Below are 16,899 nucleotides of genomic sequence, written 5' to 3' on the forward strand. Positions count from 1 at the left end.
GTGGACTTGCTTTTGGAAAATACAAAAATCCTATTAAATGGACATAAAAAACCCTACATCTGTTGGTTTTCAGATGTTATCATTTCTAGTGGTCTCTTCTTGGAATGAGTTGTACTGAGAGATTAAAGAGCTAAAGTAAAAAATGAATTTGAGGATTGTAAATATGGTGTTGTGATAAGTACATCCGTGATGGATGGGTGTGTGTATATTCAGTGTGTGTGTGTCCTACCTTGTTCTCAGCGTAGGCTAGCCAGCGTCCTCCCAGTGCTATGGGGTTTAGGTTGGGGCCCGGACAGGGAAAGCAGCCTGAAACACAGGAGGAAACCTACAGTTATTGAAGGTGCAACCCATACCCTTCAGCCACAGGACAAACTGGATACACAACTGGGGCTGACAACACAGTCACACAAAAAACATTTAATATATACCAATCAAGGTGGAAAAATCAGACCTGTTTATCAACAACAAAAAAGCCTTTGGATTACCTAACTTCAACATGTTCCCTTTTAGAAGTTGTGAAACAGTGAATGCTGCTGTGGATATGTGCTTCATGAGTCGGAGATCCTCTCCTCCGAGAGTGCCTCGGTCTCTCTTAAAGCCTTAATGTGTTTGAGAGGGGAAAGTGGATCACTGTGTATGAGTGTGTGGGTGTGTGTCTGTCTGTGTGGGCTTGCTTGCTTTAGTAGTCCCCATAGGGATCAGTCTGTCTGCCAGTCAATCTAGACAGGAGCCGTTCCCACTTTATTGGGTGCCACAGAACGCATGAGGTCATAGTGTGGCTCTAAGTAAAAAGAAACACACTCAAAAGCTCAGCATAAATACAATGGACGTCAACACACACACAGAAGATGAGGACAAAAGGCCCATAAATTCACAAGCGGATCAGCTATCAGTATAAACAAGAACAAATGTGTTCTCACTCACACAGATGTTGATGTAAACAGTCATGTCACACTAGACATGACGATGAGTAGTAATTAACTAAATACAGGCATGCACACACTGGAGTCAATGGCCACACAGCACCAGACCTGGGTTCAAAAACTTTATCTGTGTTTGATTAAGCTTGTCTGGCTTGATAGACCAACATATTAGTTCCAAAATTCCACGCAGAGAGCAACTAGGACAAATACGCTTGTTTGCACACACACACACACACCTCTATAAACGAACATAACAGTACAAATACACATCTCATATACAGACACGTACAAGCAAAAGCACACACCAATATGAGGTCATGTGAGTGCATGGAGGCAAAGGGAGAGGGGTTTGGCTGACATAATGTACTGCTCAGGGTGCAGATGAGATGGGGAGTCAGACAGTAATTTAGTGTTCAGAAGAGTCGAGGCTGGGAGGCGCGGGGTGAATAGGACTTGAGGTTAGCCACAATGCTACAGCCTTTTGTTGGCTCTCCAAGGCTGGGGGAGAACGACCCACTCAGCCCAGGCAGTGAGACAACATGTGTCTGACACATCCTGTGTGGAAAGAGGGGGAGACAAGGAGAGAGGAAGAGAGAAAAAAGGAAGAGGAGAGGGGGAAGAGAGGATGAGACAAGAGATTGTAAAAGAGAAAAGACATGAAAGGGAGAGAGAGGAGAGGAAGGGGGAGAGGGGAAAGGACATAGAGAGAGAATAGAGGGAGAGAAGGGGAGAGAGGAAAGGACATAGAGAGAGAATAGAGGGAGAGAAGGGGAGAGGGGAAAGGACATAGAGAGAGAATAGAGGGAGAGAAGGGGAGAGGGGAAAGGCTGAGGTGAACAGAGGAAAGAAAATGCAGAGGGCTGAAGAAAGAAAGATGAAAACATTTGAGGGAGAAAAAGGGGAAACACCAACCCAAACCTCACATCCCCACACAGACAGACCTACCTCATCCCCAGTCCACAACACTCTAAAGACAAGCAACAACTTAAAACAACCCACATTACAGGACGCCTGTGTTGCTGTTCTTCCTCCCCAAAGACATCTCCATTTTACAAGGACGAAGCATCATTCAGAGCGATTAACAGTGATTGACTATACTCATTGTCCTGTGGCCCTGCCAGCCAGACAGAGGGGAAAGGCAGGCAGAACAGACAACGCATTAAGAACATATTCTCCTAACAGTTTGTTTACTGTCTACAGACAGCAATGGCCTTGTTACAAAGAATGTTTCACGTCATCCTGCACTGTCCAGAGGTCATGTTCAGTTGGGCACAAATGAGCAAAACAACCCAATGAGCAGTCTTATTGTACTAGTACGATACCACCCAGTTTCAAAATGTTTTATCCCCTTCAGTGCCTTCTGAACACAACCTAGGTAGGTAGTGTAGCTATATGATGTTGAGTTGTAAACATGCGATAAACACACTCAGAGATGTTGATATGTGCTACGCTACCAGAGGGAATCCAGCATGCTCTACCATTAAGTTTCAGTTAAACAGTTTAGGCCTGTTTCAAAGACTTGTTCGAAACGTTGTGCTGGTTTGGTGGTTTGTGAGTGGTGAGGTAAACGCTGCCAGTACCTGTCTTCAGTTGGTTGTTTGGGCTGGGGGATACCAGCGTGACAGACCTGCTTGTCTTCTGGTGATGGGATGTTTGTGTGGAAATGCTGATGTGTTACGTGACTGGGCTGGCTCTGTGTGTTGGTGCGACTGGCTATATAACTGTTAGTGGGCGGCTATATGGCTTCAGTGTTCTCACAGATGTACACAGAGATCGACACAGGACAGAGCACCTGTTCCAAGATAATATGTCCATTGATTTCACTGAAGAGTAGATGCATCTGTGAGTACTAATAACAGTATCCACTGGTCTACTGTGTGTGTGTACACCATGTATGTGTGCGAGTGAGAGTGCATGCATGCGTGTGTGTGATCGTGGTGATAAGAATAGTGTGTGTAGGATAGAACAGAATAGAACAGCGGCGTCTGGAAAGAGAAGGGCGACTATGTATTCTTGTAAATAACAGCTGGTGAACAACATCTAATGAAGTCTCAAGGTTTTGCTCGCCTGAGGTAGAGTATCTCATGATAAGCTGTAGACCACACTATCTACCTAAAGACTTTTCATCTGTATTAATCGTAGCTGTCTACATACCACCACAGACCGAGGTTGGCACTAAGACCACACTCAATGAGCTGTAAGCCATAAGCAAACATGAAAACGCTCATACAGAGGCGGAGCTCCTAGTGGCCGGGGACTTTAATTCAGGGAAACTTAAATCCGTCTTACCAAATTTCTATCAGCATGTTAAATGTGCAACCAAAGGGGGGGAAAAAAATCATAATAAAAAACTCTGGGTCACCTGTATCCACACACAGAGACGCATACAAAGCTCTCCCTCGTTCCTCCATTTGGCAAATCTGACCATAACTCTATCCTCCTGATTCCTGCTTACAAGCAAAAATTACAGCAGGAAGGACCAGTCACTCGATCAATAAAAAAAATTCAGATGAAGCAGATGCTAAGCTAAAGGACTGTTTTTCTAGCACAGACTGGAGTATGTTCCGGGATTCCTCCGATGGCATTGAGGAGTACACTACATAAGTCATTGGCTTCATCAATAAGTGCACTGATGATGTCATCCCCAAAGTGACTACGTACAGTTGAAGTCTGAAGTTTACATACACCTTAGCCAAACACATTTAAACACAGTTATTCACCAATCCTGACATTTAATCCTAGTAAAAATTCCCTGTCTTAAGTCAGTTAGGCTCACCACTTTATTTTAAGAATGTGAAAAGTCAAAATAATAGTAGAGAGAATTATTTATTTCAGCCTTTATTTCTTTCATCGCATTCTCAGTGGGTCAGAAGTGTACATACACTCAATTAGCATTTGGTAGCATTGCCTTTAAATTGTTTAACTTTGGTCAAACGTTCCAGGTGGCCTTCCACAAGCTTCCCACAATAAGTTGGGTGAATTTTGTCCCATTCCTCCTGACAGAGCTGATGTAACTGAGTCAGGTTTGTAGCCCTCCTTTCTCACACGCGCTTTTTCAGTTCACCCACACATTTTCTGTAGGATTGAGTTCAGGGCTTTGTGATGGTCACTCCAACACCTTGACTTTGTTGTCCTTAAGCCATTTTGACACAACTTTGGAAGTAGGCTTGGGGTCATTTGCGACTAAGCTTTAACTTCCTGACTGACGACTTTAGATGTTGCTTCAATATATCCACATAGTTTTTCTGCCTCATCATGCCATCTATTTTGTGAAGTGCACCAGTCCCTCGTGCAGCAAATCACCTCCACAACATGTCTCTGCCACCCCCGTAAATTCACGGTTGGGACGGTGTTCTTCGGCTTGCAAGCCTCCCCTTTTTCCTCCAAACATAACGATGGTCATTTTGGCCAAACAGTTGTATTTTGTTTCATCAGACCAGAAGACATTTCTCCAAAAAGTATGATCTTTGTCCCCATGTGCAGTTGCAAACCATAGTATTGCCTTTTAATGGCGTTTTTGGAGCAGTGGCTTCTTCCTTGCTGAGCAGCCTTTCAGGTTATGTCGACATAGTTTTTGTTAACTGTGGATGGTTTTGTTGACTGTGGTTATAGACACTTTTGTACATGTTTCCTCCAGCATCTTAACAAGGTCCTTTGCTGTTGTTCTGGGATTGATTTGCACTTCTCACACCAAAGTGCGTTCATCTCTAGGAGACAGAACGCGTTTCCTTCCTGAGCGGTATGACGGCTGCGTGGTCCAATGGTGTTTATACTTGCATACTATTGTTAGTAGAGATGAACGTGGTACCTTCAGGCGTATGGAAAATGCTCCCAAGGATGAACCAGACTTGTGGAGGTCTACAATGTTTTTCTGAGGTCCTAGCTGATTTATTTTGTTTTTCCCATGATGTCAAGCAAAAAGGCACTGAGTTTGAAGGTAGGCCTTGAAATACATCCACAGGTACACCTCCAATTGACTCAAATGATGTCAATTAGCCTATCAGAAGCTTCTAAAGCCATGACATCATGTTCTGGGATTTTCCCAGCTGTTTAAAAAAGGCACAGTCATCTTAGTGTATATAATCTTCTGACCCACTGGAATTGTGATACAGTGAATTATAAGAGATCTGTCTGTAAACAATTGTGGAAAAATTACTTGTGCCATGCACAAAGTAAATATCCTAACCGACTTGCCAAAACTATAGTTTGTAAACAAGAAATTGGTGGAGTGGTTGAAAAACAAGTTTTACTGACTCCAACCTAAGTGTATGTAAAATTCCCGACTTCAACTGTATATACCCAACCAGAAGCCATGGATTACATCCACACTGAGCTAAAGGAAAGAGATGCCGCTTTCAAGGAGCTGGACTCTAACCCGGAAGCTTATAAGAAATCCCGCTATGCCCTCCGACAAACCATCAAACAGGCAAAGCGTCAATACAGGATAAAGATCGAATTATACTAGACCGGCTTTGACACTCGCCGGATGCGGCGGAGCTTGCAAACCATTACAGACTACAAAGCGAAGCACAGCCGAGAGCTGCCCAGTGACACGAGCCTATCAGACGAGCTAAACTACTTCAATGCTTGCTTCGAGGCAAATAACACTGAAATATGCATGAGAGCACCAGCTGTTCCCGGAAGACTGACATCATGCTCTCCGCAGCCGATGTGAGTAAGACCTTTAAACAGGTCAACATTCACAAGGCCGCAGGGCCAGACGGATTACCAGGATGTGTACTGCGAGCATGCGCTGACCAACTGGCAAGTGTCCTCACTGACATTTTTGACCTCTCCCTGTCTGAGTCTGTAATACCAACATGTATTAAGCAGACCACCATAGTCCCTGTGCCCAAGAACACTAAAGTAAATAACTGCCTGCCTAAATGAATACCGACCCGTAACACTCACGTCTGTAGCCATGAAATGCTTTGAAAGGCTGGTCATGGCTCACAACATCATTATCCCAGAAACACTAGACCCACTCCAATTTGCATACCGCCCTAACAGATCCACAGATGATGCAATCTCTATTGCACTCCACACTGCCCTTTCCTACCTGGACAAAAGGAACACTTATGTGAGAATGCTATTCATTGACTACAGCGCAGCGTTTAACACCATAGTGCCTTTAAACTCATCAATTTTTATTTATTTATTTCACCTTTAATTAACTAGGTAGGCCGCAACCTGGCCAAGATAAAGCAAAGCAGTGCGACAAAGAAACAACAGTTACACATTGTATAAACAAACGTACAGTCAGTAACACAATTGAAAAATGTATGTACAGTGTGTGCAAATGTAGTAAGATTAGGGAAGTAAGGAAATGAATAGGCCATAGAGGCAAAATAATTACAATTGATCATTAACACTGGAGTGATAGATGTGCAAGTAGAGATACTGGGGTGCAAAAGAGCAAAAATAAATAAATAACATGGGGATGAGGTAGTTGGATGTGCTATTTACAGATGGGCTGTGTACAGGTACAGTGATCAGTAAGCTGCTCTGACAGCTGATGCTTAAAGTTAGAGAGGGAGATATAGGTCTCCAGCTTCAGTGATTTTCAGTTCCAGTCATTGGCAGCAGAGAACTGGAAGGAAAGGCGACCAAACAAGGTGTTGGCTTTGGGGATAACCAGTGAAATCTACCTGCCGGAACGCGTGCTACGGGTGGGTGTTGCTATGGTGACCAGTGAGCTGAGATAAGGCAGAGCTTTTCCTAGCAAAGACTTATAGATGACCTGGAGCCAGTGGGTTTGGCGACGAATATGTAGCGAGGGCAGCCAACGAGAGCATACAGGTCGCAGTGGTGGGAGGTATATGCGGCTTTGGTGACAAAACAGACTGCATCCAATTTGCTGAGTAGAGTGTTGGAGGCTATTTTGTAAATGACATCGCCGAAGTCAAGGATCGGTAGGATAGTCAGTTTTACAAGGGTATGTTTGGCAGCATGAGTGAAGGAGGCTTTGTAGCGAAATAGGAAGCTGATTCTAGATTTAATTTTGGATTGGAGATGCTTAATGTGAGTCTGGAAGGAGAGTTTACAGTCTAACCAGACAGAACCACCAAGAGCAATGATGCTAGTCGGGCAGGCTGGTGCGGGCAGCAATCGGTTGAAGAGCATGCGATTTAGTTTTACTAGCATTTAAAAGCAGTTGGAGGCCACGGAATGAATGTTTTATGGCATTGAAGCTTGTTTGTAGGTTTGTTAACACAGTGTCCAAAGAAGTGCCAGATGTATACAGAATGGTGTCGTCTGCATAGAGGTGGATCAGAGAATCACCAGCAGCAAGAGCGACATCATTGATAAACACAAAGAAAAGAGTTGGCCCGAAAATTGAACTGTGTGGCATGCACATAGAGACTGCCAGAAGTCCTGACAACAGGCCCTCCGATAAGCTAAGGACCCTGGGACTAAACACCTCCCTCTGGAACTGGATCCTGGACTTCCTGACAGGCTGCCCCCAGGTGGTAAGGGCCCCTGTGTGATCCTCCACACAGGGGACCCTCAGGGATGCGTGCTCAGTCCCCTCCTGTACTCCATGTTCACTCATGACTGTACGGCCAGGCACGACTCCAACACCATCATTAAGTGTGCCAATGACAACAGTGGTAGGCCTGATCACTGACAATGACAAAACAGCCTATAGGGAGGAAGTCAGAGAACTGGCCGTGTGGCGCCAGGACAACAACCTCTCCCTCAATGTGATCAAGACAAATGAGATGATTGAGGCTACAGGAAAAAGAGGACCAAGCACGCCCCCATTCTCATCGACAGGGCTGTAGTGGAGCAGGTTGAGAGCTTCAAGTTCCTTGGTGTCCACATCACCAACAAACTAAAAATTGAGCAAACACACCAAGACATTCTTGAAGATGGCACGACAAAACGTATTCCCCCTCAGGAGACTGAAAAGATTTGGCATGGATCCTCAGATTCTCCAAAGGTTCTACAGCTGCACCATCGAGATTGGTTGCATCACTGCCTGGTATGGCAACTGGTTGGCACCCGACCGCAAGGCACTACAGAGGGTAGTGCGTATGGTCCAGTACATCACTGGGGACAAGCTTCCTGCCATCCAGGACCTCTATACCAGGTGGTGTCAGAGGAAAGCCCTAAAAATTGTCGAAGACTCCAGCCACAATAGTCATAGACTGTTCTCTCTGCTACCACACGACAAGCGGTACCGGAGCTCCAAGTTCAGGTCCAAGAGGCTTCTACCCCCCTCTTTTACACCGCTGATACTCTGTTGTTATCTATGCTTAGTCACTTCAATAACTCTACCTACACTACTGGTCAAAAGTTTAACAACACCTACTCATTCCAGGATTTTTCTTTATTCTTCCAGTTTTCTAGAATGTAGAATAATAGTGACGACATCAAAACTATGAAATAAAACATATGGAATCATGTAGTAACCAAAAGAAGTGTTAGACAAATCAAAATATATTTTATATTTCAGATTCTTCAAATAGCCACCCTTTGCCTTGATGACAGCTTTGCACACTCTAGGCATTCTCTCAACCAGTTTCATGAGTTAGTCACCTGGAATGCATTTCAATTAACAGGTGTACCTTGTTAATTTGTGGATTTTCTTTTCTTAATGCGTTTGAGCCAATCAGTTGTGTTGTGACAAGGTAGGGTGGTATACAGAAGATGGTCTTTTACCAAATAGGGCTAAGTCCATATTATGGCAAGAATAGCTCAAATAAGTAAAGAGAAATGACAGTCCATCATTACTTTAAGACATTCAATATGGAACATTTCAAGAAATTTGAACATTTCCTCAAGTGCAGTCACAAAAACCATCAAGCGCTATGATGAAACTGTCTCTTATGAGGATCGAGAACAAGGCCCTAATCCCTATATAGTGCACTACTTTTGACCAGGCACCATCAGGTGCCATTAAGGATACACACACAGTCCCAGCTCCTTACTTGTAACAAATAACTTTTTGGTGAAGGTACAGCTGTCGAATGCAGCAATCTTCTCCTGCAGGGCGACAACTAGAATCCTACAAGAACCAGGAAAATTACAAATAGTATGTGATTTTCATATAACATGAAACTACAATATATTTATATGAATGCAAAAAGTGATGCCACCATACGTACTCCTTGTTGCAGTGCAGGTCATAGATGGGCGTCTTGAACTGGATGGACTTGACCATCTCCCCTGTCCTCAGTGAGTACAGGTCCACACAGCAGTATGGAGGGCTCGTCCTAGGCACAGAAACACATCCTTTATTTGACACATTCAGTACAAAATAGCCATATTTTCAAGGATTTCTCTCTCAATTCAAGGGCTTTATTGGCATGGGAAATGTTCACATTGCCAAAGCAAGTGAACTAGATAATAAACAAAAGTGAAATAAACAATATGAATTAACAGTAAACATTACACTCACAAAAGTTCCAAATGAATAAAGACATTACAAATGTCATATGTGCAAATAGTTAAAGATCAAAAGGGAAATTAAATAAACAAATATGGGTTGTATTTACAATGGTGCTTGTTCTTCACTGGTTGTCCTTGTGTCAACAGGTCACAAATCTTGCTGCTGTGATGGCACACTGTGGTATTTCACCCAATAGACATGGGAGTTTATCAAAATTGGGTTTGTTTTAACATTTTGTGGGCAACCCCTCGCTCTCCACACCCTCCCCCCCCCCCCCCCCCCCCTCTTTACGCACGACACAACCCAGAGTGCCTGGATACAGCACTTAGCCGTGGTATAGTGGCCATATACCACAAACCCCCAAGGTGCCTTATTGCTATTATAAACTGGTTCCAACGTAAAAATAAATGTTTTGTCATACCTGTGGATTACGGTCTGATATACCACAGCTGTCAGACAATCAGCATTTAGGGCTTGTTTCAGCCTAGCCTACTGACACAAAAAGTTAAGAATACAAAATTCCGATCTTATCTCCTGCAGCACTACTTCTACTCCACTGACCAGCAATGGGCTGCAAGCATCAATTAGGTTCTAATGTCGGTCTGCGTTCTCAATCACTCAAACCAACCGAACAACAGGTCACTATTTCTCTTCTTTATGGTGGAAAAGATCTGCTCTTTCCATTCAGGCCTCTCTCTGACAAATGCAAGCAGTGGATGAAATACTGTGGCCGAAGCGTTGAGAAAATTACCCCATTTCAAATTATGCACACATCAGGCCATCACAAAGCAGCCAAGGCATCTTAAACTGTTCGCAAAGCACCGGGAACATGGAAACACTTAGGGGAGAGTTGAATGGTAAAAAGCTGCAGGGACCGTCCATGTGCTACTTGATAGCCCTGAGTCGCAGCCATGGAGAACCGGAGAGGGTTTCATTTGTCAAAATTCTTCCAATGAGGGAATCTTAGAATGGAGCCGATGATAGAGAAGCCAGTCTGCCTGCATCAGTCTCTCTCGCTTCTTCTCCATCTTGTTCTCTCTAATTAATTCAGTCTCTCCCCCTCTCCTCTCCCTCTCTTGCGCTCTTCCTCTTCCCTCTCTCAATGTTTTTCTCTCTCCTGCTCTCTTGTCCAAGTCCTCGCTCTTGGTCAATAGTCAAGGCTCTTGATTAACTGCTGTTGGTTCGTGTTAGCCGTGTGTAGACTGGCTATATTGAGTCTTGTCGCTACAGCAAATGCCAAGCAGAATTAGTGTGGGTGAACTCAGGCTGTGTTCTGGCTCCATGTCTGCCTGGGGACTGGGTGGTACAAAAACACTCATTAAGTCCTGTTGCAGACATAAGGGGAGACATGCAGGTAACTGCCAAATTAAAGGAAACACTTGAGGAAATGAAGAATACCAAGTACAGTACCAGTCAAAAGTTTGGAAACACCTAGTCATTCAATGTTTATTTTTACTATTTTCTACATTGTAGAATAATAGTGAGGACATCACAACAATGAAAAACCACACGGAATCATATAGTAACCAATAAAGTGATAAATCAAAATATATTTTAGATTTGAGATTCTTCAAAGTAGCCACCCTTGATGACAGCTTTGCACAGTCTTGGCATTTTCTCAACCAGCTTCATGAGGAATGCTTTTCCAACCGTCTTGAAGGAGTTCCCACATATTCTGAGCACTGCTTTTCCATCACTCCGCAGTCCAATTCATCCCAAACAATCACAATTGGATTGAGGCCGGCTGATTGTGGAGATCAGGTAATCTGACGCAGCACTCCATCACTCTCCTTCTTGAATAAATAGCCCTTACACAACCTGGAGGTGTGTTTGGTCATTGTCCTGTTATAGTCCCACTACGCAAACGAGATGGGATGGCATATCGCTGGAGAATGCTGTGGTAGCCAAGCTGGTTAAGTGTGCCTTGAATTCTAAACAAATTACAGAACAGGGAATAGGGCCCTGGTCAAATGTAGTTCACTATTCAGGGAATAGCAAAGCACCCCCACACCTACTCCATGCTTCATGGTGGGAACCACACATGTGGAGATCATCCGCTCACCTACTCTGCGTATCACAATTCCACTGCAGTTGGAAGCAAAAATCTATAATTTGGACTTCAGACCAAAGGGCAGATTTCCACTGGTCTAATATCTATTGCTCGTGTTTCTTGGCCCAAGCAAGTCTCTTATTATTATTGGTGTCCTTTAGTAGTGGTTTCTTTGCAGCAATTCAACCATGAAGGACTGATTCACACAGTCTCCTCTGAACAGTTGATGTTGAGATGCGTCTGTTACTTGAACTCTGAAGCATTTATTTAGGCTGCAATCAGAGGTGCAGTTAACTCTAATGAACTTATCATCTGCAGCAGGTAACTCAGGGTCTTTCTTTCCTGTGGTGGTCCTCAGAGCCAGTTTCTTCATAGCGCTTGATGGTTTTTGCGACTGCACTTGAAAAAAATATAAAAGTTATTGAAATGTTCCAGATAGACTGACCTTCCTGTCATAAGGTAGATAGATTGTCATTTCTCTTTCCTTATACAACCTCTACCTTGTCACAACAACTGATTTGTTCAAACACATTAAGGAAAGAATGGTTAATTGAAATGCATTCCAGGTGATTAACTCAAGTTGGTTGAGAGAATGCCAAGAGTGAGCAAAGCTGTCATTAAGGCAAAGGGTGGCTATTTGAAGAATCTCAAATATAAAATAGTGATTTGTTTCACACTTCTTTGGTTACTACATGATTAACGTTTGACTGGAACTGTATATATTGAAAGCAGGTGCACATAGGTGTAATTTCTGAGTTAATTGAGCAATTAAAATCCCAATATGCTTAGGCTCATGTATAAAAATGCCCAGTTGTCCATTATTTTGGCTACCATGCCTAGTCGTGCTGAGTGATTAGTGCTTTTTGAGGTACAGTGCCTTGCGAAAGTATTCGGCCCCCTTGAACTTGGCGACCTTTTGCCACATTTCAGGCTTCAAACATAAAGATATAAAACTGTATTTTTTTGTGAAGAATCAACAACAAGTGGGACACAATCATGAAGTTGAACGACATTTATTGGATATTTCAAACTTTTTTAACAAATTAAAAACGGAAAAATTGGGCGTGCAAAATTATTCAGCCCCTTTACTTTCAGTGCAGCAAACTCTCTCCAGAAGTTCAGTGAGGATCTCTGAATGATCCAATGTTGACCTAAATGACTAATGATGATAAATGCAATCCACCTGTGTGTAATCAAGTCTCCGTATAAATGCACCTGCACTGTGATAGTCTCAGAGGTCCGTTAAAAGCGCAGAGAGCATCATGAAGAACAAGGAACACACCAGGCAGGTCCGAGATACTGTTGTGAAGAATTTTAAAGCCGGATTTGGATACAAAAAGATTTCCCAAGCTTTAAACATCCCAAGGAGCACTGTGCAAGCGATAATATTGAAATGGAAGGAGTATCAGACCACCGCAAATCTACCAAGACCTGGCCGTCCCTCTAAACTTTCAGCTCATACAAGGAGAAGACTGATCAGAGATGCAGCCAAGAGGCCCATGATCACTCTGGATGAACTGCAGAGATCTACAGCTGAGGTGGGAGACTCTGTCCATAGGACAACAATCAGTCGTATATTGCACAAATCTGGCCTTTATGGAAGAGTGGCAAGAAGAAAGCCATTTCTTAAAGATATCCATAAAAAGTGTTGTTTAAAGTTTGCCACAAGCCACCTGGGAGACACACCAAACATGTGGAAGAAGGTGCTCTGGTCAGATGAAACCAAAATTGAACTTTTTGGCAACAATGCAAAACGTTATGTTTGGGGTAAAAACAACACAGCTCATCACCCTGAACACACCATACCCACTGTCAAACATGGTGGTGGCAGCATCATGGTTTGGGCCTGCTTTTCTTCAGCAGGGACAGGGAAGATGGTTAAAATTGATGGGAAGATGGATGGAGCCAAATACAGGACCATTCTGGAAAAAAACCTGATGGAGTCTGCAAAAGACCTGAGACTGGGACGGAGATTTGTCTTCCAACAAGACAATGATCCAAAACATAAAGCAAAATCTACAATGGAATGGTTCAAAAATAAACATATCCAGGTGTTAGAATGGCCAAGTCAAAGTCCAGACCTGAATCCAATCGAGAATCTGTGGAAAGAACTGAAAACTGCTGTTCACAAATGCTCTCCATCCAACCTCACAGAGCTCGAGCTGTTTTGCAAGGAGGAATGGGAAAACATTTCAGTCTCTCGATGTGCAAAACTGATAGAGACATACCCCAAGCGACTTACAGCTGTAATCGCAGCAAAAGGTGGCGCTACAAAGTATTAACTTAAGGGGGCTGAATAATTTTGCACGCCCAATTTTTCAGTTTTTGATTTGTTAAAAAAGTTTGAAATATCCAATAAATGTCGTTCCACTTCATGATTGTGTCCCACTTGTTGTTGATTCTTCACAAAAAAATACAGTTTTATATCTTTATGTTTGAAGCCTGAAATGTGGCAAAAGGTCGCAAAGTTCAAGGGGGCCGAATACTTTCGCAAGGCACTGTATGTTCGGTTTCGGTTCAATTATTAAAACAATTACGGTTTTCGATTACTTTTATTAAATGCTCTGTGCATTACGTGGGTTGAATGCTGTAATAACACAGAATAAAATAATTAATAAAGTCCCATGATGGTAGTGACTGCCCATTACTGTTTATCACTTATTAACCATTATTTATTAATCATTACTTCAGTTTAATAAAATATTTCAATTGTGTATATTACATGTTTCATTTGATTACTTGATTATTTCATTCCAAGTTATCATCACAGCTCTTTAAAGCTGCTGCCTATTCTGTCAAAATCACTATTTTGTAGTTCAAAGTAAATAAGGCATACTTATGACCATCAATCACTTTGATTATGTATTTTCAGATAGAGATAACTTGTGAAGCAACAGCTGCTCTCTATAACACCTCATGATTGTGGATTCTCTCTTCTGTAGCAGGCGTAAAATAATCTGGACAAGTAGGTACGCAATGGATTATGGTCATTGTAGTTAATAACCACGTTTTTGGCACTCAACAGAAAAATAACAAATTAAATATAAGTCAAATAATTGAACATGCATCGGTCAATTAGTAGTATAGAAATCAACATTTAGGTTTATCACTAAGCACTAATGGTTACAAGAAGAGATCTGTGACTTTGAAAGAGGAGTCTCAAAAGGAGAATAGAGGGTGTGTGTGTCTCAGTCACAAGATCTCAACCCAGTTGAACACTTTTTGGGAGGTTCTGGAGCGGCGCCTGACACATTTTCCACCACCATCAACAAAACACCAAACGAAGGAATTAGACGTGAAAGAATGGTGTCGCATCCCTACAATAGAGTTCCAGACAAAAGCACATTGAAGCTGTTCTGGCCCTATTCCCCATAAAGTGCACTACTTATGGAGCAGCCGCTGTCCACTCCCTAAAAAGGATGCTCACCCCTTGATTAAGGGGATTAGTGTGTGCGTGGAAGCAGCACCACTCCACAGAGCTTGGGCAGACACAAATGCAGCTCCACACCCACTGACAAAGTCAGAGGCGCGTCCGTCCGTCCGTCCGTCCGTCTGTGGCTGGAGCCCTCAGATCTCTCAGCCCAGCCAGAGACACAGTGTCCGTGTGTGCATGCCTGACACTGCATGTTTGTGTGCGCACACGCGAGTCTGTGTGAGTGTCGGTGTATGTACCAGCGGGAGTGTCTGACGTTGTGTGTGTGCGCATTTCCCCTGTCATTTCCTGTAAGAGGCAATGGGGAAGATAAAGGAGGTGACAAGTTTTGGGTGACCTCCATTCAGTTGTCCATAGCAGCCGGACATAATACTGATCTGCTGCAGGCCTTACACTAAGGCATATTATGATACTCTCTGGCACAGCAAGGATAGCATTACCAAACTGAGTACAAGAATTGAGATTAATAGAAAAATATAACTTCTAACTTGTTTTCTGGCGGCTCCTCCATCGATTTCAGCGTTATCACCGGGGTCAGATCAATCTAATCCAAATGCTTTTTACGAAATAACAGGCGCCCGGATTGATTCACTCATGGGGACAATGATGTCCCGCCTGTCCCTCTATTACAGAATCAAAATGGCCCCCGGTTGAATTGTTTTGGCCTGGGCAGTATTTTAACAAATGGCGGTGTTCTAATGGAGCCAGGGCAGGATCAGCTGTAATGTGATTTCCTGGTGCTGGGGCTGCGGAGGCGTGGGTTGAAAGCCAGGCTAAATCATCATTATCATTGATCAGGGCTAGATGTCAGTCCAGTAACATGTTAAGGTGACACTGAGCGCCCTCTTCCGCCTCAGTAATAGGACTGTTATTACGACCTATGAGATCAATGTGTCAATTACTATTTACTGGGATTGGCCATTTTGGGTCTGAATTGATGCAGAGAGTGGGAAGGAGACTGAAGCAGTTGGGAGAGAGAGCGAGGGAGAGAGAAAAAGAAAGAGAGCGGGGGAGAGCGAGAGATGAGATTGTAAAATCATAAAAAAAGTTGAGATTGTGTACGTGCTTAGACACACACACACACACACACACACACACACACACACATACATTGAAATAGAGGTACACACACTACTGAGGCAACGGCCATGACCTTTGGAGGAAAGTCTAAGCCTGCTGAAGTGGAAACAGTTGGTTTTGGCCCAAGTCGACTTCTAACATGAAGGGTTTCCCTCATATAACAGCAATCCTAAATGACTGCTAATTACTGGGTAGTAGGCTGTAAAGCAGCCAGACAGAGATCCACACCTGCTACATCCATCTATCTCCACCTCAAACGGCCACTGGGCAAGCTAGTAAAACAGACGTGTACGTCCTAAACGGCACCCTATTCCCTATATAGTGCACTAATTTTGACCAGGGCCCTATTCCCTATATAGTGCACTAATTTTGACCAGGGCCCTATTCCCTATATAGTGCACTAATTTTGACCAGGGCCCTATTCCCTATATAGTGCACTAATTTTGACCAGAGTTGGGCCCTGGTCAACAGTAGTGCACTATCTAGGGAATAGGCTGCCATTTGGGATGACACCATGTTTCTGGGTCTCTTGACCGTCCAGTCAAGAGTTTTATCTGGCCTGCTATAGACTAGCTACTGTACCATTTTGGAAAATGTATTCACAACAGAACGGTTATATGACTTTTACAACTGAGGCAGAGTCTTCATTTTAGCAACACGTCAGTTTACAATGGTTATTATGTACATTATGTCAGATACATGCCATTTAAATCACAAGGGTTTTTTCCTCCATGAAAGACGTCTTTAACATGTGTTATTTTAGCTTCAACACGACGGCGCTGTGAGCTGGGCTTGCATTTCTTCTCCGGGAGGGAACGTCTGGCTTCTGGTCAACGGAACCGGGAAAGTTATTATTTTATGAACCTGAGCGGAACCGATGGATAAAAACCGCACACTTCATGTGGCGGGCTGCAGTGGGCTAGACAGCAGGGGAACTGGGGAAGCCTTAAAGGGGAATTAAAAAGCAAGCAAATAAATGCATTTACAAGGAGGGGGACGTCACCACGTTTCAGACTGC

At 43.4% G+C, this 16,899-nt stretch overlaps 1 protein-coding gene across 6 annotated transcripts in view; it reads right to left on the minus strand.

Moving 5' to 3' along the window:
- Nucleotides 1-16,899, minus strand: part of LOC139382361 (BCAS3 microtubule associated cell migration factor-like) — a 323,347-nt gene that overhangs the window by 275,327 nt on the left and 31,121 nt on the right. For all 6 annotated transcript variants that reach the window (XM_071126351.1, XM_071126350.1, XM_071126352.1 and 3 more), the window contains exons 8-10: nucleotides 9,035-9,142; nucleotides 8,858-8,934; nucleotides 230-306 (exon numbers count right to left, since the gene is read on the minus strand). In XM_071126351.1, coding sequence (XP_070982452.1) covers nucleotides 230-306; nucleotides 8,858-8,934; nucleotides 9,035-9,142 — 262 coding nt within the window. The remainder of the gene's footprint in view (nucleotides 1-229; nucleotides 307-8,857; nucleotides 8,935-9,034; nucleotides 9,143-16,899) is intronic.

The sequence above is a fragment of the Oncorhynchus clarkii genome, chromosome 24, assembly GCF_045791955.1.
Source record: "Oncorhynchus clarkii lewisi isolate Uvic-CL-2024 chromosome 24, UVic_Ocla_1.0, whole genome shotgun sequence".
In the NCBI taxonomy this organism is placed as follows: domain Eukaryota; kingdom Metazoa; phylum Chordata; class Actinopteri; order Salmoniformes; family Salmonidae; genus Oncorhynchus; species Oncorhynchus clarkii.